Below are 26,016 nucleotides of genomic sequence, written 5' to 3'. Positions count from 1 at the left end.
CCCAGTTTTGTAGGCTGCCAACCACCAAGGTGTATATTTTGGTGTGATTGCTATGCCTATTGCCACCAGCCCCACTGGGAGCTGAGCACTGTTAATTGTCAACCATGTCTGTTGTTTGCATTTGATAAGAAAGTAATGCATTTTCATGACTACTCTCATTCTTCTGATGTTTGGTTACTCTGACAGTCAGAGGTGTCCACAAAGTATCATTGGGAAGATTTTGGAAGTCAAATCAAAGAAGGAAAACCGTAACCAGCAGTGCTTAGCTCTGTGTGTGAGTTGCTGTTACAGCAGGAAATAACTTCCAACCAGACTTTCCTCTGTGCTCTTTCGTGACTTGATTGGCTCTAACAAAAATTCTCGTGCAACACATCAAGCAGCAGTATGGGCCCACTTCATGGAGAGACATGGTGCCAGGCAAGGGAAAAAGAAAAACTCAGTCCCTGGGGCTAATTTGGCTGTTGTTGCCCTATAAGATGGGGGAAACTCTAAAAAAAGCCTCTTCATTTTCACACTGCACCCCCTGAATCTTGGTGTGTATTTCCCTTTACGCCTCTCTTGTTTGAGAGATCCATATTCTCCTGTGAAGATACCAGTCCTCCAAGGGCAAGACTGACAAATACAAGGTGTGTAATGAAAACTGGGAGAGCAGTAAAGTCTCTTCTTTGGGCTTTTCTTTTTTTTTTTTTTTTTTTTTTTAAATGCAATACCACTAAAAGCAATGGGTCTATGCCCAGCAGGGACTAGTGTACCAGAAACTGTAGACAACAACAGAAAGAAACTCGCTGATCACTAACCAGCATACTGAAAGAAAGTAAAACAGAAAAAAAAAAAAGAAAAAAAGCTGTTTCAGCTTCCTGACTCATTCCAAAAGGATCTTGTACTATTAATTCAGTATTTTACACTGCAATAATTAACATTTGCTAGCTAACTCATTAGAAGCACACTAGCTAGCATTCCCACACAGCTGATAGCACAGTGGGCAAGGATATCCCTAGCACAGAGGCAAAAACATTTGTTCTGAGCTAGAGAATAGGAAGACAAGGCAAAAACTACATATACAGGAGGAAAAATCAGCGTTATGAAGTGTAAAACACAGAATAGTGTGGTTGGACCCTGCCCAGTTGCCACCAGAGGACCAGGAAAGCAGGACCACCACTGGGCTCAGTGTCATACAGAAGGAAGGAAAGGTGCTAATGACCATGGGAAAAAAAACCTGCAAAGCCCTGAAACGCCCTGTACATCCAGTGGCACCCACCCAGCGTGCCAGCCAGCAGATGGCAATGCTAGCCCGTGTACACACTCCTTCGCTTGCAAAGTGATCCATGTGGCCCCAGTTGCCAGCCTGCATCCCCACAGTGTCAGAAAATGGTGAATTAAACACGATATTTCCTGTCTGCAGCCTTGTGATGCTTGTGATCCAATTGTACTCTTGTTTTCACTGATATAGCCCTGAACATCTCCCTGTGCCATGGTGTGGGGAAACTGGGACCTGTCAGGTACCTGCCTGACCTCATCAGTGTAGGCACTTAAAAAAAATATTTACTGGTCAGTCTTGCAGCCCATGCAACTGACTTTCCTGAATCAATTGCTATGCACAATACTCCAAGTTCTTATCCACTGGCTCTGAACTCTGAGGCAGGTAAACGATAAGCAGATTTGTGCTGCATGATTTCTCTGTATTTTTAGAGCATGCTTGGTTGAGCCTTTGGCACTGTACAACTTGACATCATTAATGCCTTCAGAGATGCCAAGCAGAATTGCAGCCTACAGCAACAGAGCCCAAGGCACAGGTGGGTGCTAACTTACCCAGTCTAGCTGCGGTCCTGGTTCATCCTGTTGGGATGTTTCCTCTCCCTTCACTTGCTTCTGGAAGCAAAGCGGTCGAGTTTTGAACTGTTGCAAGAGATTTAATGCATTAAATGATACTAAAAAGCTGCCTGCCTATGGCAATAAACTTCAATTGATGGCAATACATGGGTTATGTAGTGACAGGAGCAGAGAACAGCTAGGAGAGATGAAGGCTGGTGTGCAGGAGAGCATGTGGAGGGCCAGGAGAGCACCTGGGCATGCTGGGCTTCTGGAAAGTGCTGGAATTGAGGTGCTGGCATGGAGCAATTTGGGCAATTCGGGCAGGTGGCTCAGGCAGAGCAGGCCTGTGCTGGGTGGGTGGTTGCAGAGAAGCCTCTGCCCAGTATTTGCAGCTGCTTCCAGTGGCTCAAAGCAGCTTCTCCTTCTAGCTTTCACTGTAACCTTTGCTCCCTCTGCCTTATTTTCCTTTCCCAGATACATAATTTCATGTTGGCCTTCCTCCTGTTAGCCCGCTTTCTTCCCTTCCCCTTACACCAATCCCTTGTTCTCTCTCTAAGACTGTTTTCACACCAGCCTTGCCTTTCTGAGCAGCTTTCTCTCCTCTCACCTCTTCCCTCCTCTCTGCAGCTTTACTGTCTCTTCTCACTTCCTCGTTAGAGGCTTCAGGGTGCTGGACATGTGAAGGTCTCTGTGGCAGCAAAGCAGAGGTGCAGGAACCAAGGGAAGTTGTTTAGGATATCTGTCCTAGCTATCCTCTGCAGCCACTGGCCGGATGGGGGGCTGCTTCATAGGCTCGGCTGAACTGGGAGGAGCCTCAGGAGGTCTTTGATCCAATCCTCTGTCAAAGTAGGGTCACATCTCAGGTCAGACTGGGTTGTTCAGGGCTGACTGAACTCAGTCAAGTATTCAAAATATCCAAGGATGGAGGCTACATGGCCTCCCTGAGCCATCTGTGCCACAGCTTGACTGTACTCAGGTGGAAGAGCTGCTCCTTATATCCAATCTGAACATCTCTTGCTTTAATTTATGTCCATTACCTCTTGTCTTCCCACCATGCCCGGGTGTGAAGAGCCTTCCCTTCGCCACGCTGACCAAGCCCTGTTCCCATAGCTGCTCCAGACAGAGCAAAGGCTCCAGCCCCATGCAGCGTCAGGGCCCTCCTCTGAACTTGCCCCAGTTTATTGATGCCTTTCCTTCACTGAGGGCCCCAAACTGGATGCATTATTACAGACGTGTCTTCATGGGAACCAAGTAGGAAGGGGATAATCCCTTCCCTTGACCTTGTTGGCTCTGCTCCTGTTGACACAGCCCAGGAGGCCTTTGGGCCATCCCTGCTGCCAGGCCCACTTCTGGCTTGTGCTCAGCTCACGGCTCACCAAGGCCCTCATGGCCTTTCCAGGCAGGTGGTCCCAGCCTGTGCTGTTGCAATGGGCTCTTCCTTCCCAGCTACAGCACTTCGTTCTGTTCTTGTTGAATTTCATAAGGTTTCTGCTAACCCATGCCCTCAGCCTCTCCCAGTCCTGCTGGACGGCTGTACTGCCCTGCAGTGTGCTGACCTGCCCAGTCGCCATCACCAGCTTCGTGTCACCTATAGACATGTTGACCTTGTCACCTCCTTCCAAGTCACTAATAAAGGTGTTAAACAGTGGGGTGTCAGGAACAATGCCTGCAATATTCATTTGTTCCTGGCCTCCAGGGAAACATGACCCATTTACCATTTCATTGCACCAGCCTGTCAGTAGAGGCTGGTACAAAGGAACAGGGACTTTCTACCCCCAGGAGCATGGCAAGGGTGCGGGAGAAGTCTCCAGTCCGTTTCTGTCTTCCCTTTTCCCCCAGTCTCATCTGTACAATAAAGCAAAAGTAACCAGGCTGAAGGAATGTAATAATTCATTGGTAAAGCCTGTTTCTTCTTCTTCTCCTCCTCCTCCTTCTTCTCCTTCTTTTTTTTTTTTTTTAATTTATTTTATTTATTTATTTTTATTAGGGTCCCTTCATCCATGTCAGATATGGATTTTAATATAACTGAGGCACTTCAGCTGATTTTTTTAGGAGATACTGACACATTGACAAGCTGGTTAACTTCACTCTACTTCATATAACTGTTATAAAATGGTGCAAGTCCTCTTTCCTGCAACATGCAACTACAATACATGGAGGCCGGACATTTGTGGGACAACAAGTATTACAGCCTTTAATGCAGGGCATAAAGCCACAACCTTCTCATCTTGATCCTGAACTCCACAGCTGGGATAGGAGCGAAGGAACCTACAAACGCCTCTCTTTCATCTGTGGAAACCAGCCACACAGTACTGCCATCCCTGCAACCAGCAGGCTGCTGCTCCTTAACTTGCCCTCAAAGGGAACCAGAAAACTTTGCAGGGCAGCTATGGCCCAAAAGAAGGGATCCACTCACACATTTTCTCACATGGTGTCACTACATGCACACATATAGCCCTACACTTTGTCTTCTAGTCAAAATCGAGCAGAGATGTGACACAGACTGAAATATTTTCCTTTTCAATAACCAAATGTTCCAGTCCCTGTGCTTTTAGCTTTGCAACAGCTTGTAAAGCAAAGTGCATTCAGTGCTGGAATCAGCAGTAAAATCCCATCTGATCATTCCCCCTCCCCCCCCGAACAGCTGGGTTAAAAATCTTTGACTAACAAGTTTTCACTGCCATACTAATCACTTTTCTTAATCAAATCAATGAACCATCCAATTTAAATCTGTTTCTCATGCAACAAACATTTCACAAAGATTCAGGTGCAGTAAATAACCACCAAACTTGAGACACTGAGCTTAAAGCAGCCCCTGGCTCACAGCTCCTGCCTCTCCTGATAGCCAGAGAGGTGACTGAGCCATCACCTAGCTTAGGGCTAGGGCTGCAACTTGCTGTGAGTGAGGGCAGACAATCTGCCTTGCTTCTACCATGTTTTGCTGTAGCTCTCAGGAGTACGTGTAGCAGTGCGGCAGAAGGACTTTTACAGGCTCCAGATGAAAATTAAACATCCTGTTGTTATTTTAAGGGGCATTTAAAGTTAAGATCCTGTGCCTCACGCTTAACTGGAATGAGCAGAACTGGCAGATTGTTTCCATTGCTCGGAATAAATCTATCCTTTCTGCAGAGGGAACACAACAAAATTAAGCCTGACCACGCGTAGGCAGACAACCCCATAGCAAGGCAATTCCCTTTGGAGAGGAAAGCTCTCATCCAAAAATGGCTTTGACGTATAGTACCAAACACCCCCGCTATGTTAGAAAGCAAAAGCCTGATGACATTGTGTTAATGAATGCTGGCTAGTAAACCCTTGGTGTTTACTGGGTGGGCATATAGGTGCAGACATTTGTGCCTCTGCTCCTTAAGTAACCCCCAGGAAACAGATGAGCCTCACTGAAATAAATGGAGATTTTCCATAGTCTTTGCAGGCCTGCAGCACCCAAGAGCAACAGCGTGCAAAAATAATCTCTGTGAGGGCAGTAGCTCAGCCAGAACAAGGAGGAATTTGACACAGCAATTCTTCTCCCCGTGCTAGAAGTGTCCTGTGGTTTGCAGGATTCCAACCTACCCATATGAAAGCACATGAAGAGTCACTGCATAAGGGAAAAATACAGAGAAGTGAAGAAAAAGTGAAGAAAAGCTGAAGACTCAAACCAGACTCAAGAAGAGTCTGAGTCAGAAGAAGTGAAGAGTCAGACTGAAGACTCAAACCAGAACAAGAACTGAGCTCCAAGGGGGAATGTTACTTAAGGCTTGAGAATGAGCAGGGTATATATATATATATATATTTATATATTTAATATATAATTAAAGAAATGCTATCAGTACGAAGTGGCATTTCTGATCCTTGAAAGCTGTTTGATAGAGCAGTGCAGCAGCCTTCTGAACTGAGATAGTTTTTCCCATGCTCAAGTCATTTTGGAAGCAAGCTGGGTGATGAATGTTAGTGGGGAATCTCATGTTTGCTTTCCTTTAGCTGAACCTCTGTGGACTGAGCTTTCTTGTGGAAGCCTCTGAAGTCATCCGTGTGGGCCCAGCTGGGTGATGCCCACAGAAACAGAAGAACAAAACTTCTTGAGCTGCATAGGATTTCTCAGCAAGAAATTGCTGGCAAGACTGGAGCATATAGGACATCTCCAGCCTTGGGCTAAAGGCTAACAAGCCTTGTGATCCAGCTGACATACAACATGTTATGGCTGGAGTCTACAGGAGATGACCACACATCCCCATCCCTGCCCCAAGACACAGCTTCACTGAGCGACCAGCCAAGCGCTGTTAAAACACCTAACTTCACACAGACAACTCCTAAACCCCTTGCAGCTAATGCATGCCAGAAGGTAAGTGCCTAGTTTAGGGAAACAGGGCATAAATCGAAGAATTAGTTACAGTATATTAAACTCACTGAGATGCAGTTACCAAGTGCACGAGGCAAACAACATTCTGGGTACTTGACAGATGTGTATGAGGAGAGGCTTACCTGTGAGTCCCCATATGTTGCTTTGTTCATTAAAGCTTCCTAATGGCTTGCCCAGGTAATCACAATGGACAAGCCTGGATTATCACAAATAGAATCATAGAATATCCTGCGTTGGATGGAAGGGACCCCCAAGGATCATGGAGTCCAATAACATACCAGTAAGATATAAGAGTAGTACAAGAGTCCTGAGTTCTTTACAACCAACCGAAGTAAAGGTTTCCCATTTGCTGCAAATGTTACTCAAGCTGAGCAGATACCAAACAGGCACACGGGTGTGCACATGTGCTCCTCCAGCACTGCGAAAGGGTTTAATGAGCTGGGGAAGGAACGAGGACTTCGGCTTCTTTGGGAGCAGCAGTGAGACTAACAGGGAGGTAATGAGGGGGTTGCTCACAGAAAACAATAGGAAAGGGCTTTTTTCAGCAAGAAATACCCAGGTGTGCTCAAGTGAAAGAAGTATCCAAGGGCATGATAAAGGAAAGGTAACTGCATATGAACACCTCACACTTTCTGTGCAGTTCAGGAAGGAGGAAAAATAGCTTCTAAAGAGTGTTGTTATGCCCTGAAGCAGAGGATGAATTGAACCCGTTATCCTTGTTCATCCTTTTCCCTGGTGGCCACTTCAAAATATTGGCTTTTGTTTAAAAAATGTGTACAGTACTTATAATTGCAAAATTAACCTTCAAAATCAAAACCCAGCATAAATGAAGAAGCTGTATCAGCAAAGAGCCTGGAACAGGAGCTCAGAGAGGTTGTTGCCATTCACCACCTGAAGTTGCTAGGTCTGGAGCCAAACTGGGGTTCATTATCAGCATAAAAATGTTTCTCTTGTGGTATACAGAGAGTATTCAGTGACCAGCTGATGCTGTGGGTTTATCCAGTCAGTACCGGGGTTAGAATAACTGCCACCTCACTTTGGTTTTGCTCTGAAGAGATGTGTGTTGCCCTTTTGTTTATGTTCAAATACAAAATTAACAAAACTAAAGGTTTCAGAATATTCCAGGACCTGGGCTATGGAATTAAAATTTTAGCATTGTAAATTCAATTTTGATTTTTCTTCCCCCCACCCCAGACACTAGGGAGAGAGACAATCTTCCTCTATGCCATTTCCATGGCTAAATCTATGGCAGAACTTCTGCTGGCATCCCAGTAACATCTGTCTCTAGAGCTGGATAACACACCCCAAGGCAGCAAACACACCTACATCCCATGTCTGTCCATACCATCTGGTCGCTGTCTAACTCTTTTAAAGCACCTCAAAGGTAAATGTGGTTATAGGATGGTCACTGGGAATCACTCAAAGAGCCTGCAGGAATGATGGTGCAGAGCCTCATCAGTACTTCAGTCCTGGGAACTCAACTTGCCTCCTTTAGATGAAACCTAGCTTCTGACCCCAAGGTAAGCATATTGTAATTTGCACTACTGCATCTGTCCTGGAGCATTAATATTTGACATAAATCCTAAAGGAAGCTCTCTTCTTTATTACTGATTTGTCAGAGGTGGATGGGTAAGAAAGGTTGTGGGTAATATGGAAATGGCATAGGCAGAGGATCCCTTCTGGGAGCCTGATTATTGAAAATCAGCTGCTATTTACACAGTTAATGCCATTCACTTCTTGCACCTGCTCAATCATTCATTTCCCAATGCAAGCCAGCTTTGCCCTGCTGCAAAGTCAGGGAATTTAAGGGAGTTACTCCTGCAGGTTTTCTCTTTCTCTCTGATGACTGCAGAGTTCAGCTTATAAAACCCCCACTTGTATATTACCAGCCTTTCATCTTCCTTTCTTTGAATTCTTTTTCTACCTATTTATATGTATATATACTTCTTCCAGTATTAATGCTTCTGGTAATGAATCCGGGGCTCTCTAATTCTTCCTGGTCTCCCAGTCTGTTCCTGTGCGACACAAAACTCATTTGAGTCTGTAATCATCTGAAGAAAGAGCAATTCAGCTAGCTTTTCAACTTACGCTAGTCTTTGCTCATATTCCATTGAATCATTCAGAGAGGCTCTGTGCGCTACATCTAGGGACAGCATATTCTTTATGATGTCCCTCCAAATGCAAATTCTGTGCTGACATCCTTGACAAGCACACTCTTTAGAAGACAGTACTTTAAAAGCTCAGTTTTAAAACAAACAAACACACACAAAGGATTGTACAATTGACCTGTCTTCCCACTCTTGCTCCCACCTCCTTTCTTGATAATGAAATTCTTCCACAGAGAAGCCTTAGGCCATTGAGTGGTGGGGAGGGAAGGAGGAAACTGTTTTCCTTTGGTTCCACTTAGTGCTAAAAGATGTAGCACTGTAAGTGAAATTATGGGAAGAGCAATTGCAGCTCTGAGCACCTGAAAAACTTATCAGCTATCTATCAGCAAGGGTTAATTAACAGTAACGTGAAGGCTTTTTGGTTTTGCATATTTTTTGTTTCCTATTTTCAAGAGAAGGACCTGAATATAATGGAAAATCCATGCTTTCTCCTCGCAGATAAAGCATTTGCAATACTAACCTGTAGTCCAGGTTTGCTTCCAAGGTGTTGGTGAGGTGTCGTTCATTGTAGGGTCTCCACCTGCTTGTTGTCATACTTGAATATAAACTGAACAAACCTCCCCCACATACCAAAGTCTTGTCTTTGATTACAGAAAGCCAACAGATGAAGAAGGTCAAGGTCAAGTAAAGCAGATAACTAACCACAGGATCACCTCTAAGCAGATAAGGACTCACCTGTCCTTAGGAGGAACAGCCTTGTACTGATGTGTCTGACTGAACCAAAGTTGGAGGAATAAACCAGATTAAAGGCAGTGACAGTGTTCATTAAAATATAATAACAGGCTTAAAGATGAAAGCTAAACAATACACCCCCCCCCCTTTTTTTTTTGTTTTGTTTGTTTCCATCCAAAGAAACAACAGCTGGTATGCTCCTGAAACCAGCACATGTCAAGTCAGACACTGGAAATGAATTGAGAGGATTATTTCACAATTTTATTGCACAACTGAAAATTAACCTTTTTCTTTTTCTCTTTTTTTTTTTTCTTCAATATTTACAAGCCATTTATTTTGCACATGTAATCTAAACAGCATTTCCCCCGATAAAACTGTCACCTAGAAAACTTACACACAGACTGAAGCATACATGTAAACTAAGTGGTTTGTGTTAAACGCGAATTGCCTCAGTCTAACCCTGGAGGGGGAGAGGCGCTTGGGAGATGGGGCAGCAGAAGGAAAGAAGACACAGTTTTCTTTTTTCTTTCGTGAAATGTTACTTAAGGATCTTTCCCTGACTTGGGGAAAGAACAAAAGGTTTCGGTATTCGTTCAAGAAGAATGCCAGCCAGTCAGGTAATGTACTGACAGGGTGGTGATGTGAAGATTCAAACCCTTCAGCGCTACAAGCCTCGCAAAGAAGTGACAAGCCTTGTTTCATGCATGGTTCACCTTAAAGGTCACAACAGCCCAGTTTTCCCCTGGAGAATGTAAAATCACCTTGGCCACGACAGACAAGGAGTGAGGTTTGAGTCTTGAGAAGAAACACACTTGGGAGAGTGGATTTTTTTTTTTTTTTTTAAATCTTCTTTCTCATATATTCCCTACCTGCACCTTTGGAAAAGTGCTGGCTGACACACTGCAGAAGCTGCTGCTTCTTCCAGCACTTACACAGCAGTAATACAGTGCAACAAACATTGCACAACCAGCCCAGCAATGCTATGGGTAATACTTTAACCATCGTTATGAAGCTCACAGCTTTGTGCTGAAAATGAGTGTTTTCTTGGCTGTCAGCGCGAGGTGCCTGTCACAATGCGTATCACAGCTCCTGGAGTCCGCGAATCGCTCCCCTCCCAAGGCTGATCCACCCACACATTTTCCATCACAGATTGTTGTTTTCAAGTTTGTCAGCTAATATTGAGTTTGCAGCCTTGTAGCACTTACTGCTCAGTTTCCAGGGGATTTTGACACCTGCAATCATAAAAGGAGGAGGTGGCAGCTCTAAAACTGATGCTTACTGGCCCAGATTTGTCCCATGTTACTTCAGGCAGGTGCACTCCAGAGGGACCTGCACAGGAAACCGTCAGCGCTGCAACCTTTTCTACTAGTCAGAGAGCAGAGGGGTGATTTAGGGCTTAGGAGATAACAAAAGCTGTCTGCAGATGTCCTGCTCACTCCATTGCCTACCAAAGGAAGCTAAGAGGACCAGCTCCAACACCCTGCGTCTCTGACAGCTGCCAAGTTGCATAGGATGAATCTGGGCCTGAATTCTTCAAGCTGGGCACCTAAAAACATAGGGTTTCTGGTATTACAAAGAACATTTGGTATTTAGATCACTCTAGTGCTACTGTTCTTCAGGTGTTGGGCCTTTTTCTGCTGCAGAGTGGAGAAGCAGAACAAATGATGCCAACACGATCTGTAGTGGATTTGGTGTGAAAAGGAGTGCTTATGGACTTGTTCTGTGAGTTGGTGCTTGTCTATTGCCAGGTATGCTACTGGGAGGTGGCTTTGTGGAAGTCAATTCAACTGTATAGGAAAAGCAAAACCTATGACCTGAGAACAAATGCCCTATGTCAACTCTTCTAAAGTCTTCGCATCTTCCAGAGCCACAAATGGTCACCTTCACCATCCTACCCACAATGGAGAAATGCTTTTCTCTATGTAATAGTCACAGACGGACTTCAACATCAAGGAAAGTGTCCATACTGTCTTTAAAATACCTGCCAACACCTACCAAAGGCTGAGGTAAATGTGAATTTGGGGGTCCAGGATACTGAGAATGCAGGCAAAGAGTAGAAAACCCTGTAATGGCCTCATTGAAGAAGGCTCCTGAAATTGAGTTCTAAAGAAATTGTAGCAAATTTGTAAATTGTAGAAACTTGTGCAAATTTTTTGTACATGCTGCTGGTTTCAACCCCATTGGATAACTCACAGTGACATTCTCAAAAAAAGCATTTTTTTCTGGAAGATACACAGGTTTAGGGTACAGAAAAGTTCAACAATAACAATATGTTAGAAATTAAACAAAACACAGTGATCCCATTCCTACAGCTTCAGATTGCTGAAGTTCCTCTTAGGCTGAGACTTTACGATTAAAATTGGAAAAAAATTATTAGAAGAATAAATTTGTGTGGAGGCCCAGGTGCCATGCCATGGTGTATTGATATTGCTTTAGTAATTAACTCACCCAGTGGGACAGCACAAGCCAGTGGTCTTTCATACTTAAAAGAACAGGCTCTGTTAAGATAGAAATAAAACCTGTGATAGCACAAAGCAAAGAGCGATTCTCCTTGGCTACAGGAAAGGCCTAGTGATTAGTATGTCCCAACAACTACTCTTCTTTGACCCAGAACAAACTGTTGCTAATCTGAGTGATGCAGAAGAAAGGTCTATCAACCTGAGAACATTAAAAACAAACAAACAAAAAAAAAAACCAAAAAACCAACACCTTTTTCAAACTGTTTGTTTCACGTATAGGAATGGAAATGAAACCAACAAAAATTATAATAAAATATTCAGGTCCTGGGCAGTCCTACTGAGGGATTTGTTTTTATCACATGCACTTGTTTTGCTCTAATAAGTGCAAACAGAAAGAAGACAGTGACTGTATTTTCTGCTTTGATTACAGAATACGGCAGCTTAACCTGTTGGATATTTTTGCACTGAGTCTCCACAAATGTTAATCCTTTGGGTCTTACAGAAATCATTGCTTTTGGATTGCTTTTGCTGTACTTTGAATAAACCCTAATAGTGAAAAGTGAAAGATGTAAACTCTCCATGAGCCATGGATAATGTAATAATTATCCATGGCTGATTTGGTCATGTGAATAATTATGACAATACTCACTGGTGTTATGGACAGAAAGTATCATTTCATTCATCTGTCTATTCTCTTATCAGCACAGCAGAAGCTTTCTGCCCAGCCTGAATGCTGTGTCTCAAGCCAGCTGGATTAATTGCCGCTAATATAATTAGTAAACACTGGGCAAGGTATTGAGGGAAAATGCACGCATCTCTTGTTATCATTCTGGACTAGCAAACCAACGAGCCCCATCTCTACCTAAGCCCAAGGGGCCTCTGTCATTCCCTGTGAGCACATATCTAAAATCCAGAAAAGCTCTGCAAAGTCTATTGGAATAATAGATTTAATACTGAACTCACTACTGCCCTCTCAAAAAGCAGATCGAAGTGTTGTACTCCCTGCTGCTGGTGGTTAGTTCTGACTGGATGAACAGTTCAGAGATCAGACATCACTGGATCCTTTTTCCTTTCCTTATAGCATTGCTGGAGAGCACTGCTGGAACAACAGATCCACAGGTGGATCAAAAGAAGAAATTCTACAAATCTTGCTAATGCCAGCTTTGCCCCAGCCATTGACCCTAGTGCTGACTTAAGGTGCAGACAATTTTACAAAGGGTGGATAATCAGACTCCTACTGTTACCAAGCTGCCATTATCCTTTAATTTTATTATTATTATTTTTTTCACTAGGAGCAATGTGGGAATCCAAGGAATTCAATCAAATTAAAAGTCTTTGAGTTGAGAGTGGTTTAATTTAAGTGCAGATTTCCATGAATTTTACAATCCATATAATTTACTACATCTGGGCCACAGTGGACAGCATTTGGTAAGAAATGCCACAAATGACCTTAGTCCAAACCACGGATCCTACAAACAACCTTTCTTAGGGACCCCAGAATGCTTTTGCCTTCTTTATTCCTCTGGAAATTTGGCTACATAAAATTTAACACCCCCCTCTCAACCTTCCTGAATTATTTACTCCATCTCTTTCCTGACAAACTGTGCTTTCAGAGTGCTCTCAAAGTGGGGGCAGACATGCTGGGGGCTTGGGCAGAGCTGGGATTCATCACTCTGATATGTTCAGCAGTTAGCATTCATAGGCTTAGGGCTGAGTGCTACACGGCCTTGGAGTGTGTAATTTCCATCAGCTCTGCAGGATCCCTCCACACTAGAAAAGCCCATAGAACAGAACTGCAGGCATTATGCTCAGAAAGCCTGAGGCCATGGGGGATAACTGATTTTCCTAAATCATAGTTTAAACCTATCATTTGGAAAAAAAAAAAAAAAAGAATAAAAAAAAGTCTGGCTTTGCTCAAAATCAAGGCAGCTATCATACTATGAGAAGCTCAATGAAAGCAAAAGTAAAAAGAAATATCACCCAGCTGTCTAATTCCCTGAGTACCACCCACTCTGTGTATAGCATGAAAGAGAAGTCCTCTAAAACACCAGCAAATGATCCTGTAGGGACTATGTCCTAATCTGTATGTATCAGGGGAGAGAATGAAGTTGTATGAGCCAAGCACCAGTTCCACCAGCAACTTGAATTTTCAGATACAGTACCTCTCACTTGACTGATTTTGCAGCCTTAGCAGGAGTCTTGAGATATAGTGGTTAATTTGGACAATGCATGCATCCACTGTTTGAGAATTATATTGCCATAATACTGAAGAACAGACTTTGCTTGGCTTGAATTACTTGGCCTTGTGTTTTGAGACCTCTTCTTGAATATATTCTGAGAGGATGGTGTCTACGTATCTGATCAGAGAATTAGCCCCAAGTCAGAACTACTTCTTTTGGATTGAAATCTTGTGTCTCATGGCAACAGAGCATGGAGCTCAAATGAAGCCTTTGTCACCTGCACAGTGACTTCCCATGAACAGATGTTGCAGAGGTTTAGGACATTTTAATGCTACTGAAACAGTAAGTAGCTGGGAGACAGGAGCAGTTCTCATCCTCAGAGGGGAAACTATAGCACAGAATGACAGAAAAGATACTAAGCTCTTAGCTTGGGTTTCAGACCTTTTGCATCCTGACACCATCAATGAGCTAACATTTCCATTACGGTAACTATTAACACGTCTGGACAAATAAATCCATACGATCCATCACACAAACAAATATTTGGCTGTCTTTCTAATTCCCAGATTCTTTTTTCAACTGATCATTGCAGTGCAAGCAACCCCCAAATCCCTAGTATTCATAAGAGGAATACATTCCAGCCAACTGAAATGTAGGCTAGCTTCTTTGGAAATTCTTGAGGACTTCGTGTCTTCTTTTGGGAATGTCTAACTACTGATGAAAGCACATTCCTATAAAAGCAAGGTATTTCTCAATCCAGATTTTTATGTTTCCTGATCCCTAACTAGCTGTGCACAGCCAGCAGCTTTTCCAAACTTAAAATTTATATTATAAACAAAATAACAGTCTTCAAATAATCCCCAATTCACCAAAGTGTTTGGATGTAAGCATACATTCTAAATATACATTCTGAATTATTACTGTAAAGGTTACTTCATTTACCTATTGATGTTTCTGCATTTTCAACACTGAAGTGGAAATACTAGGTGATCGGCTGTCACTGTCGAAGAGTGACTTTGTTCCAGTCGTACTCACTGGAGTTGCAGAAACTTGGCTGCTTTCTTTTCCTAGAATTGAATTAGTTTTGGAGCTAACAAAGATGCATTCTTTTTTTTGCACTCCTACCATCTAATAGTTTAGACCTTGTTGAAGTTCATAAATAATGACACTCACCCCTCTTGCTGAGCTTGCTGTGTTCTGTTGCTGCACTGAAACCTGAGGAACACCCATACAATATCTGGCAGCGCAGCAAGGAACCTCTTGTGCAGTGCCTAAGAGTAATATCTCTGCTGATTCGCCAGGGCTCCCTGTGCTGGTGGTCATTAATCTTTCTCAGCCAAAAATGGATGGGGCTATTAGGCAAGCTGGAGTAATGGGGGAAACTGGCAAGACACAGAAGAAAATGCATTATCTTCCAGATAGAATTGCATGTAAAAATAAGAACATTAAAAATGTATTTTTCATATTTAATTGGGCGATGTATGATTATACCTACCAGAAAATACTGTGCAATGTGTTTTGTGCAGGGCATTTATAAAACTGTTCAGCTGTGCTAGGGCCTTATTTTCCCCTGCGGACAGAAATAGTAACTAAAGTCCTGACAAAGTTTTTCTTTTAAGTTTTTTTTTAAGAAAGTTTTTTCTTCTAATGCAGGTCTTACTCTGCTGCAATAGCTACTGCAAATAACCCTACAAAGTGCCTCCACTTGTCGCAGTATACGGAAAACGCAGTTTATGATTTGCATACAAACCACATGAAGCCTACCAGGTAAAAATTCAGCACTTTAGAAATAATGTGATCACATCTGATTTTCAGTCTAACAAAAGCGGTGGAACCACAGGCACATTGTTAATTCCTTTATGTTACTGAATCCAAGATGATGATTACAAATAGAATAAAATTCACAAAAACGATATGGAACCAGATTGCTCACACAGGAAACTAGCAAGGCTGGAAGGAATTACTGAAAGTAGGACTTGGAAAAAAAATCTGATTGATACTAAGGACTATTCAGAATACACAAAGACATTTTAAAATGGTAGATGGCAAATGGCAGATGACCCTCAGCCAGAAAATGCTAGGATGGAAATTACAGCCAAACATTTGAAGATATGTGCTGTGACAACAGAGAGAAATCATGGAAACATATCAGGGAGTTATAATAAGGCATTGAAAAAGGTAAGAGTTATGGCCAAAACTTTAACTGCAGAGCCTGTTACATCAAAGGGAGAAGCATGAAAACAGAAATAGGAGGATTGGGTGCCAGCCAGGCAGCAATTATTTGAAACAGTAATTATGTCTGAAACACAGCGGGATGTCAGAAGGTGCTGGGAAATACAGAGTTCAGATTTTGGTGCTGGAAGGGGCCTACAGGGCTGAAAAGATTCTAGGGACTTGAGTTTTGGAGTGGAGGGGAAAAGGGAGACACAGGACAGAATGTGTCAAGATAAGATCCCCTGTTAGAAGAACACGAGTATTCTGTATGATGTTAAAACTGACCCCTTGACTAGGAGAAAGCATTTAGGAAGAGGTAGGAGGAAACTTCTTCAAAACACTACCCCCTAAAACCTAGTAGGGTGATACTTGATATTAGATACAAAGACTAAGAACAAAACAAAACAAAAAAAACACCATTTTTCTTTTAAATAATCATTGGTCCTAAATAAAATGAAAAAAAAAAAAAAAGCCAACCCCTCTGAAGTCCTCAGATTGAAAGTGGAAAGGGCTTAAAAATAGCAATGGAATATGGCATTCCCTTAGATAAATGAAAGACAAGGAAATGCTGGTGTGACTGAACTGGAGATTTTTGAAGTTATTCAGACCAAATAGAGAGCCTTCAGAGAATGGAAATCAAAACTTTATAAAGCTGAAAGGAAGGTATGTAATAGTTAAGATGGAGTTTGAGCAAGCAAAGAGGGAATTTGAAGAGCAAATAGTAGGAAGTTAAAACGGAAAATGCATGTTTGCTCAGTACACCAAAAGCAGAAAACTGGAGAGAACCAGTAGGCCACCCCAAACAAAAAGTAGAGGGAGCAATTAAAGACAATAAGGACATTGACAAGAATCTAAATGATTTATTTGCATCAGTCTTCACCAGAGATGGTGTTTGAGTGGTATCTAAATGAGACACTCATGCTTTCCAAATAACAAAGATAAGGAGAGGTCATAGACTGAGGACTCGAGAGAGAAGCTGGTGGAACAAATCAATAAATCAAAGGCATTAAGTCACCAGATTTATCTGACATTTCTTGAAGACTTCAGTAGAAATCTGAGAATTAAGTAACAAAATTCCTAGCAAATACCTATTACAGTAGAGGACTAGCAGACAGTGTTGTAACTGTGTTGGGGATTTTTGTTGTTGTTGTTGTTTTTTTTTCATGGTGTTGGAGGAGCCCTGGCAGTTAAAGACAGGTAAGTAAGCCTAATTTGCTACCATGTGAATTGCCTGAAATGTGTTTAAAAAAAACCCAAGCTCCACATCTCTCAAATTAGAAAGCACACACAAACATGACGTGACAGACACAAGTCAGCACCATGCCCATAAGGAAAAAAAATGGGCTCTTTGAACCTACTACCAATCTTTGAGCTGGTTACATCAGACTGCAAATCTAAGCCTATCCAGGAGCTCCCACAACTTGCTGCACAAAGAGGCAAGGTGCAAATGATTACCTCCCATCTCCCCCAGCTGCATCCCAGGACCTCTGGTGAAAACGAGAAAATAATGTTGACATTGATAATGGCACACCCAAACTACGTACAAGTCCACGCTACAGGTTATGCTGTTGCAGGCAACCTAGTCCATCCTTGGGCAACATTGTTAAGCCAAGAAGAAATGTACACCTGGAAATGAGTTTCCAATGTATATGAAACATAATTGTGGCCACACTGAAACTCTGATGGGAGATTTTATGTAGGCACAACAAATGTTCAGCCCCTCCCACGATCAGCTTTTGATAACTTCTTGCACATTAGCTAATCATCATGGCTCTGTGCTGCAGGGTTCTCATTCTCAGTATGCATGGTGACCTGGGCCCTTAATGGTGAGTAATACAGGACTTGGCGAGTTAAGATTTTTTTTTTAAAATATATCTTAGCCAAGACTGACTGAGTACTCATTTCACTTCTTCCCAGCTCTTCAAAGATTTTTATGTAAATCTTTACATAAAGCCATTAAGAACCAAAGAAAAGCACTTTGGAAAATTATGCACTGATGTATTCTTACGCAGCCAACACTCCCAGGGGAAAAATCAGTAATTGCACATAGCCTCCCGCCCCTTTTTATTCCTTCTCAAAGATGTTGCCTTTTTTGGCTTTTCTTATATATACACAGCATGATGAACTGATATTTGTAGTTTAAATGTCTGGTTTAACGGCGTGGTTTCCACTGTAACAAAAAGCTCTCACGAAATGTCAGGTTAGAAATAAAACCAAGCTCTAGAGGGATGAGGTGGGGAAGAAAGTAGAAGGTCCAGTGGCTGAAAAACAAAATGGAACAAAGTGAGCAGAACACAATGTGGACCCATTTTCCAGTTCAGGCAGTGGTATTGGTACATGTGGTTGTACAGGGATCTGGGGAAAGGAGAGAGACACATTTCTCACTGAATCGTTTCTGCTTTCTCTATTAACATTGCAACAGAAATTACAAATAGCCCTGCAAGGGGTAGTGCATTAAACCTCAGCTCCTCATCCAATGTAAACACAACATTAATACTGAAAGACAAAGAAAACTAAAAAGTCCAGTGTCTTGTTTTCTGTGTTTTGCTTAAGTTTCCTGTCCACCCTCCAGAATATTCCTGTGTGTATTGAAGTTGTGAACTTGACCAGCCCACATTCAAGCAAACAATCACACTCAGATTCCCAACATAAACTTTTCTCCCTCGAATGGGGAGTTTATTCCTAACAGTTCTGCTCCTTTTATTTATAAACTCCTTTAACGAAGTAGTTCTGAGACCTTGTAGCAGGCAGCAGGAGAGCACCCAGGCTACGAGTTGTCGCGCTTATATTCCCTGTTCAGCAAAGAAGTTCACTTAAAGCCCCAGGCCCAGTGCCTTCATGGATAGGCATGCACTGAAATGAGTCTATGAATCAATATCCCCCTGCACAACATGCCTTCTAGGCAAAATCCAATTCTTGCCTAAAGAAGATAAAGAGTTACAACCAGGCCCTTTATTTTACGAGACACATATGAACAAGTTGCTCTGGTGAAAACAGACCTTACACTGACAGGTTTTGTTCACTTTTGGGCAGAGCTACTGATCTTCTTTACTGGACCACCAGAACTGAAGATGGGAAAGAAACACAATGGAGACATTTCCTTGGCAAGGAAAGGAACAGCATTTAGGACTGAGGAAAAGGCAGGGCAGGGCATAAGGGATTTTCCTGATAAAACTTAACTAATTTGAGCATAAAAGACCAACTGATATCATGTACACACCTAAACCTGTAACACACCTTCTCGAGTGCAGTATTGTACAAGTGTCCCCTTCATTTTCAAGGCTAATTCAGACCTTTGGCTCATCCTGCATTTACAAGGTCATCCATGTTAAGAGGGCCACTGTGAACGTTCACAGGTGAAAGTTCCCTTTCAGAGTAGTGCAGATTTGAAATTCACAGGACAGTGACCCGAAGATCTTCCTTTACAGATAAAAAGCATGTCAAATTATTAAATAGCAACATGAAATCCTATATTCTGAAGGTCTGTCTTTGCTCTGCAGTTAAGAGAACAGAGTGCATTCCCAGCCCATGCCCAGTCCCCACCTCTTGTAGTACAGTGGGCGCGTAGCCGGCCCCTCTTGTTGACACCTCACAAATGCTAAAGCTGAAAGGCCTGGGGTGGCTGGGGAAGGGGCTGATGAGCACAGTCTGAAGACATGTCACTTCAAATTTCTACTGTTAGAACTGCCAGGTATGATATAAAAACAGAAAGTATTTCTCAGTTCAAAGTTTGAAGACCGGGCCTCAAACGTTGAGTGGCTCCTCCCTTCAGTGTCTCTGTTTCCTCTAAATGGGCTCCGCTGTGCTAGCTGTTGTTCTCTGCCGTGAGATATTTGAGAGCTGCAAAGCCATAGTGACGTGACATGTCCTGCTGGAACTCTTCCTTCAGGGTCTTGAGACAGATGCGGTATTGCTTGTTGGAGCGAAACTTGGTGATGTCAAAGCTGGGGGCATGCGGCATGTGGATCATGTAGGCGTTGGGCAGCACCGTGAACTCGTACTCCTGGGGGAGAAAGACACCAGCTGTGAGGGGTGTTCCTGAGCCCTCTTGCAATGCACCTCTCTCACGCCTCCACAGTCAAACACATTCTGTCATGCAACAGTTCACTGTAGGTCTCAAGAACAACTAACCCATACAACTATGCCAAATAAACTTTCTTTTTTTCACGCTGCACTTTCTTGTGTTTATGAAGGACCTACCTTGTCTTTGAAAATGTTTTACTCCGTATGAACCAAATAACAGAGAAATGGTGCTAAAAACATTCCTGACATCATGTCTGCAGCACAGATGTTGCAGTAGTGTGCTTGCAACCAACTGTGAATACACACAGCATGAGTTTCAATTGTGCTCGCAAAAGCATGCTTTTCCCCCTGCAATTTATCTTTCTTGGGATGCTGGAATAAGCAATATTTTAAAAGGGACACCTTGCACTACCTATGTTGCTTTGCCTGTGTATTAAGATACCTACAGCAACAAAACTGTCCCAGACTATTTATAAACTTGAAGTAGTGGGAGAATATGGTGCCTTTTAGAGGCTGAGTGTGAAAATGGACCTGGTAATTTCATATGCTTTGAGAAGGTTTCTCTTCAGATCGTATAAATCTTAAAAAGGTTTTAAACAAATTAATTTCTTCACAAAGTATGAGATATTGTGCTAATTCCTCTGCTCCTCTGTAACTGCTTCACTAATTCTGAAGAAGGTTTTTGACGTTTTTTGTTGCTAAAAACTATGGTTCATCCATGTTTCAATTACTCTTATTAGATTTGTTCCATTTTTGTAATTAAATATATGATAGATCATTTGGGGCAAAGCTAGATAAAGAGTGCTTCTTAGAAAAGTTGGGAAGTCACTAGTGTAGGATGTGCAAGAACCAGGTATGTGGTCCCACAAAAATCTGGACAGGAAAGGGATGTGAACCTCAGTATTCTGTAGCCAAGTGAAGTACCCTAACTGCTAGGGCTATGCTAGCTATTTTTTTCTTGTTAGATTTCAAAAAGTCTGAGTTTGTATGGGATGCAAATGACGAGCCACTTCAAAGCCTCCACAAGCACACTGGCTACTGTTCATACCCGGTTTCTATTTACAACTGTTTTTGCACTGCCTTATTAACCATCTCTGGGCAAGACAGTGAACAGCCACAGAACTTCTCCAGAGCATGCTGACGTTAAAAGAAGTGGTGTTGAACTTCTTCTGGTTTGCAGACTCCAGTCTGCATACATTTAGGAGTCTGTGCTGGGACATGGAATACCTGCAGCTCAGAGGCAGAGTATTCCAAAATATTTTGTTAGGGAAAGAAATTTATGGGAGACAACACGCTTGAGCTAATAAACACCAGGGTTTTCACCTACAGATAGTTCTTCACCTAACAAACTACAGTCAATGAGAAGAGACTGAAAACTGCTGGATTATGATGCTAGCAGAAACCAAGTGTTTGAGCAACACATCCCCAGATAAAGGTACAAAGCTGCAGTGCTGTCCCAGAAACACTTAGGGAACAAGTAGCATCTGTTGGACAGCTAGGTGCAGATGCAGCTGTGTGGCTGCTCCTTTCTCATTATGGGAGTGCCTGTTCCCTGACAAACAGTGCTACAGAGGTAAATCTTTGTGCCAAATGACAATGCTGTCATACATGGGAATTGGCCCCTGTGAGCTTCTGTTTGGGATGGCAAGTGTACAGGAAGAGCAAAATATTCTGATGCTCCCAGGCAGAACTCATTTAGCTGGAAGAGACTTGGAACTAATGGGGAATCAAACACAAAAACAAAGGCTGCCATGATAGAATGAGGATAGCTGATGAACAACAAACTACATAACTTCTCTGCAGGACCTTAACATTAAGGGCTGAATCCGCAGAGGAAGAAAAATCCCCCTCATACAATCTTTTCTCTTTTGCATTTCTTCCTCTGTTTGCATCTCAAGTCTGCCATCCTGCAGGTCAAAGACTTTTTATGCTCTGCAGTGTAAATGGTCCGCAGAGCAGTGCTCCCATCCCTGAAAGGCCTTCAGCCACATAGAAGTGTTCCAAAAACATAAGCCCCTTTGAAAGACGCTGGGCTGGGGTCCTGGAAAAAGAGATGCTCACTGTCTAGTTCCAAAATCACTGGAAGAGTGGGGAAAGGTTTCCTAATGGCCCATCTTTACTATAATAAAACATCCATTGAGAAAGCAAAGCACTCGCAGGAACCTCTGTCCCTATCTCACAGGTTATAAATGCTTTAGACAGAGACTGTCATTATCCATATATTTGTACAGCATCCAGCTCAGTGGACATCTGCATGCCCCCAGAATAATAATGACGATTATCTCCACGCTGTGTGACGCTCTGAAGGATGGTAGTGGCACCGGTCCTTGGTGAGGTGTCTCCCACAGTCCTTTTGACACACGCTGCAGTTGTGAGGAGCAGGGAAATAATTCAGCTGAGCGGCTGTTTTGTCTGCTGATAATGGAGCCAGCCAAACAGCTTGCAGCAACATGATCCATGAACGCCCTGAAGCCAAAGGAATGCCTTATGGGTGCTCTGTGCAGCGTTTCCTCCTTTTTATGGAGGGGATATTGCCCCATTCATCACAATTCCTTCCTTCTAACCTAAGGAGCAGCCAGGCAAAGGAGACAGAACTCAGGAGATGGATCAAAATTTGCAACAGAATGAGTGGTTGGGAGATCAAAGCTCCCTGAGGAAAAAGCCGAAATAAACTCCAACTAGGAGCACATCTGAATTTACTGTGAGGAAAACAGAACAAGGTAGTCCAGCATATTTTGGTCTGGCACAGCGAATTTGATAATTCTAGCTGACATAGGGGAAAGTAGCATGTCCCCTCCAGCCTGATTTTGTGGGAAAACAGGCCAATACCCAAGTCGCTACAGATAAAAATGAAACTTCTTTTCAAAGTGAGAATGTTTTTAAGGCTGGAAGAGTGAGAAAAACAATTCCCCAACTGAGTTAGTTCCATCCCAATGGCCTTTTTAAATACCTGTGCTATGATCAACTTTGAAAAATGTTCCGATTTCCTATGTGTGAGTCTGTATGCTGAGCAAATGTCTCTGAACAGAAGAGTTAAATCACGAGTGCTAGATGAGAATTGGGAATGTAAGCCCTGATACCCAGATTAACAAATAAATCATTGCATTGGCACTCTCCACAAATGATAGTTAATTGATTAGTGTTTGGATAGTGCACTGGAAAATTAAAGTGCTATAGCAAAGTATTATTATTAATAATAACATAATGGGCAATATTTTTTTTTGGTCTGTAATCATTTTTTTTTCCTCAACATAAGTAGGCACAAATTAGTTTGCAATGCCCTTTTTCAAACAGAGGGCAAGTGGCAGGTAGCCCAGGGTGGCCATGTGGCTTTGTAAGCAGTAGAAAATACCCCTCCCATATGCCTGCCTGCATCAAAAGCACTGTATCCTGCACCCCAAAGATACAGTCACCCAGTAACTTGCTGTATGTCTTGTGCTGCTCTGCTTCCTGCAAGCTGGTAAGAGTTGGGCAGAGAGGCATCAGCTGTATCCCAGATCCAAGTCCTCATAGCAGAAGCTTAGCATAGCGGGATACAGCTGGCTAAAAAGCAAGGTTTTTTTCAGTTAGCATGAAATGCCACTGGTTCAAAAACTGGAAATGAAATCAAGCTGAAAAAAAAAAGCCCAAAGAGCAAAATAAAAAGAACCGCCATGACCCAGCCCCTGCTGATTAACACACTGGTTAGCTTCACATCCAAGAACAGTGGGGACATGCAAACTCTGCCATTTCAGTGCACAGCAGCACCGGGCTCCCACGGAACCATAACCAGTGCCAGTCTAAAGATCTAGGTCTGTGACAGGGACCTTGAGAGCTCTGGTGCCAGTCTGGGACTCTTGAGGTCTCTCTGCATCCTTATTCTTATACGTTCTGCCTAGCAGTGCCATCCCAAGCCACAAATCCAAGAGGCAGACAGCCCAAGGATCAAATACCTGGATCCTCTGGAGTTTGCTGCTGCATAGCCAGAGACTTTGGAAATGTAAAGTCCTTGGCTTTGCAGAGATGTGCTGTAAATCCGGGCCAGAAATTGAAGACCCTTGACTTGGATTCAGTTTAAGATTGCTTTTTGGATTCTGAATTAACCATTGGGACTCACCAACCTCTGTTTAACTGAAAAGCTTCCAGCCAGATCTATAGGTCTACAGATCCCACAGTAGGTGACAAGACTGGTAACAAGTGCTGCGGTACTTGGGCACACTGCTGGGCAGGAGGAATTGTGCCACTCTGAGACAACAGCTTTCTTAGCACTGACAGATGAACTAAGGAGACTCAGTACTCTTCTTAATGCTTGACAAGGACTAAACTGAGTGTTCCTAGCTCAAAAAAGCACTCATTAAGGAGCCCAGTAAGGCCGGGTGAGCACTTTGGCAATGCAGAGCTTGAAGCCTTTCTACAGAAGGTGGATTTCTTTTAACAACCCTGCCGCCCGCCCCTGCATGAGTTATGCAGGCATCATCTCCTCACCTGTGCATCCAGTTCCATGATGTGAGCCACTTTGTTCCAGCCAAATCCAACAAACCGCCTGTCATACTCCGGGCAGTCCTTCCTCACAACAACGTATGGCTCGAAGTCTGCTTCCCACTCAACACGGTAGGGGGTGGTGGCTGTTCGCCACTTGGCAAAGTTTGTTGGCGCGTGCCCTTTTGTCCAGACGTGATACCTTCAACAGACATAAATGGCACGGACATGGGGAGGCAATTAAACAGGACGCATCTTGGCGAGGCTACAAAATGTTACTTGTTAGATAAAACGCTCGAAAATAAGGACATTAGCTTACAGTTCACATCATTGTTTTCAGGACATATCAGAGGCAATTTCTAGGACTGTTTCCAGCACGCTTCCCAGGGCCTCTGTGTGCTTGATGCTTAAACACATCTAGCTGGTGAAGGATGGTGTGAAAACACTACCTAACGCTAACGTGAAGAACAATTACAAAACACACAGACAGTTCATCTGCGCTGCAAAGTGCTGTGTCTCATTCCTAGCAACCAAGTGGCTGCATCAGTGCTCTAAAATCGGCATGAAACCCTGTAGCTCACACAAGGCCCTGAAAATTAGCTATTTCTACAACACAGTGACATTCAGGATCTGTTTCGTATGCAATTTTATACTTTGTATGAGAGACACCTGCAGCTCTGGATAGATGTTCTGTTTTATTAATTACTGTTATTACTATGGCAGGAGCCAAAATGCATAATTAAATTAATAAGTAAAATATCACATAAAGGCATTTCTGCTGCACTTTCTATATTGTGGGGGGCGCCCGTGTGATCCTGAGTAAGGTAATCAATTTGATTTACAGAAAAAGATCCTTTTATACTTCGTTAATCTTGTTTAGGTCACAGCAGGTCCCTTCCAAGCACAGCTTGAATCCACCCCATTAGTGCCAGGGTCAATGATTCTCTCGCCCACTTACTCTTCTTACACCTTTCCAAAAATCAATGAGACAGGCTCTTTCTGCAGACTCATAGATTAAATAATGAAACAAAGGCATAGCAGGCCATCTGTATTACAATGCTCTGAGATGTGTAACAGAAGGGGCAAAACAAACATCCTGCCAGTTTCTAATGTAAGGTACATTGAATTCACGGGGATGACTCAGGTGCTGAAAGTGAAGAGATTTAAGCTTTAACTATTTGTAGAGCTGGGACCTGGATTCTCATACTGTCCAAGCTATCGTTAAAAAGAGAGACGTAAAATCACAGCCCAAGAGTTTCCACTTTGGCTGTATACTCATGTGACTTATTACTGGACAGAGAACTGCTCAGTTTCACTGACTCTCCTTGGTCAGGGGCAGTGCAGGAGGACAGGATTATTATGACAGCACTGGGGTCCCAAGTAACCTATGGTCCTTTGAAAGCTGCATTTCTAAGTTGTAAACAGGTTGCATTACTTTCAGACACCTGCCTTGGGAACCAGGAAAAACAAAGCCTGTCTGTACTAAAAAAAAACTGACAGCGAATGAATTAACCAGTTTATTAGAAACCAGTGCTGGATTCAAAAAGATTACAATCCTTAAAAGCCTTTGGAACCATCTCCAAGAAGCCCATCCCTTTTCTGTAAGTGACTTGGTAACCTATGCAGTCACTAATGACCAGCTATCTATGATGGAAAAAATATAATCACAATAT

At 42.8% G+C, this 26,016-nt stretch overlaps 1 protein-coding gene across 1 annotated transcript in view; it reads right to left on the bottom strand.

Annotated features, from left to right (window-relative positions):
* Nucleotides 1-9,852: 9,852 nt before the first annotated feature.
* The window catches only part of LARGE1 (LARGE xylosyl- and glucuronyltransferase 1), a 215,037-nt gene continuing 198,873 nt past the window's right edge, over nucleotides 9,853-26,016 (bottom strand). The window contains 2 exon segments of the mRNA XM_040559576.1: nucleotides 9,853-19,865; nucleotides 24,350-24,545. Coding sequence (XP_040415510.1) covers nucleotides 19,668-19,865; nucleotides 24,350-24,545 — 394 coding nt within the window. The 3' untranslated portion in view covers nucleotides 9,853-19,667.

Source organism: Cygnus olor, chromosome 1 (assembly GCF_009769625.2).
Source record: "Cygnus olor isolate bCygOlo1 chromosome 1, bCygOlo1.pri.v2, whole genome shotgun sequence".
NCBI classification, from domain to species: domain Eukaryota; kingdom Metazoa; phylum Chordata; class Aves; order Anseriformes; family Anatidae; genus Cygnus; species Cygnus olor.
This window is presented reverse-complemented; position numbering and strand designations above follow the sequence as displayed.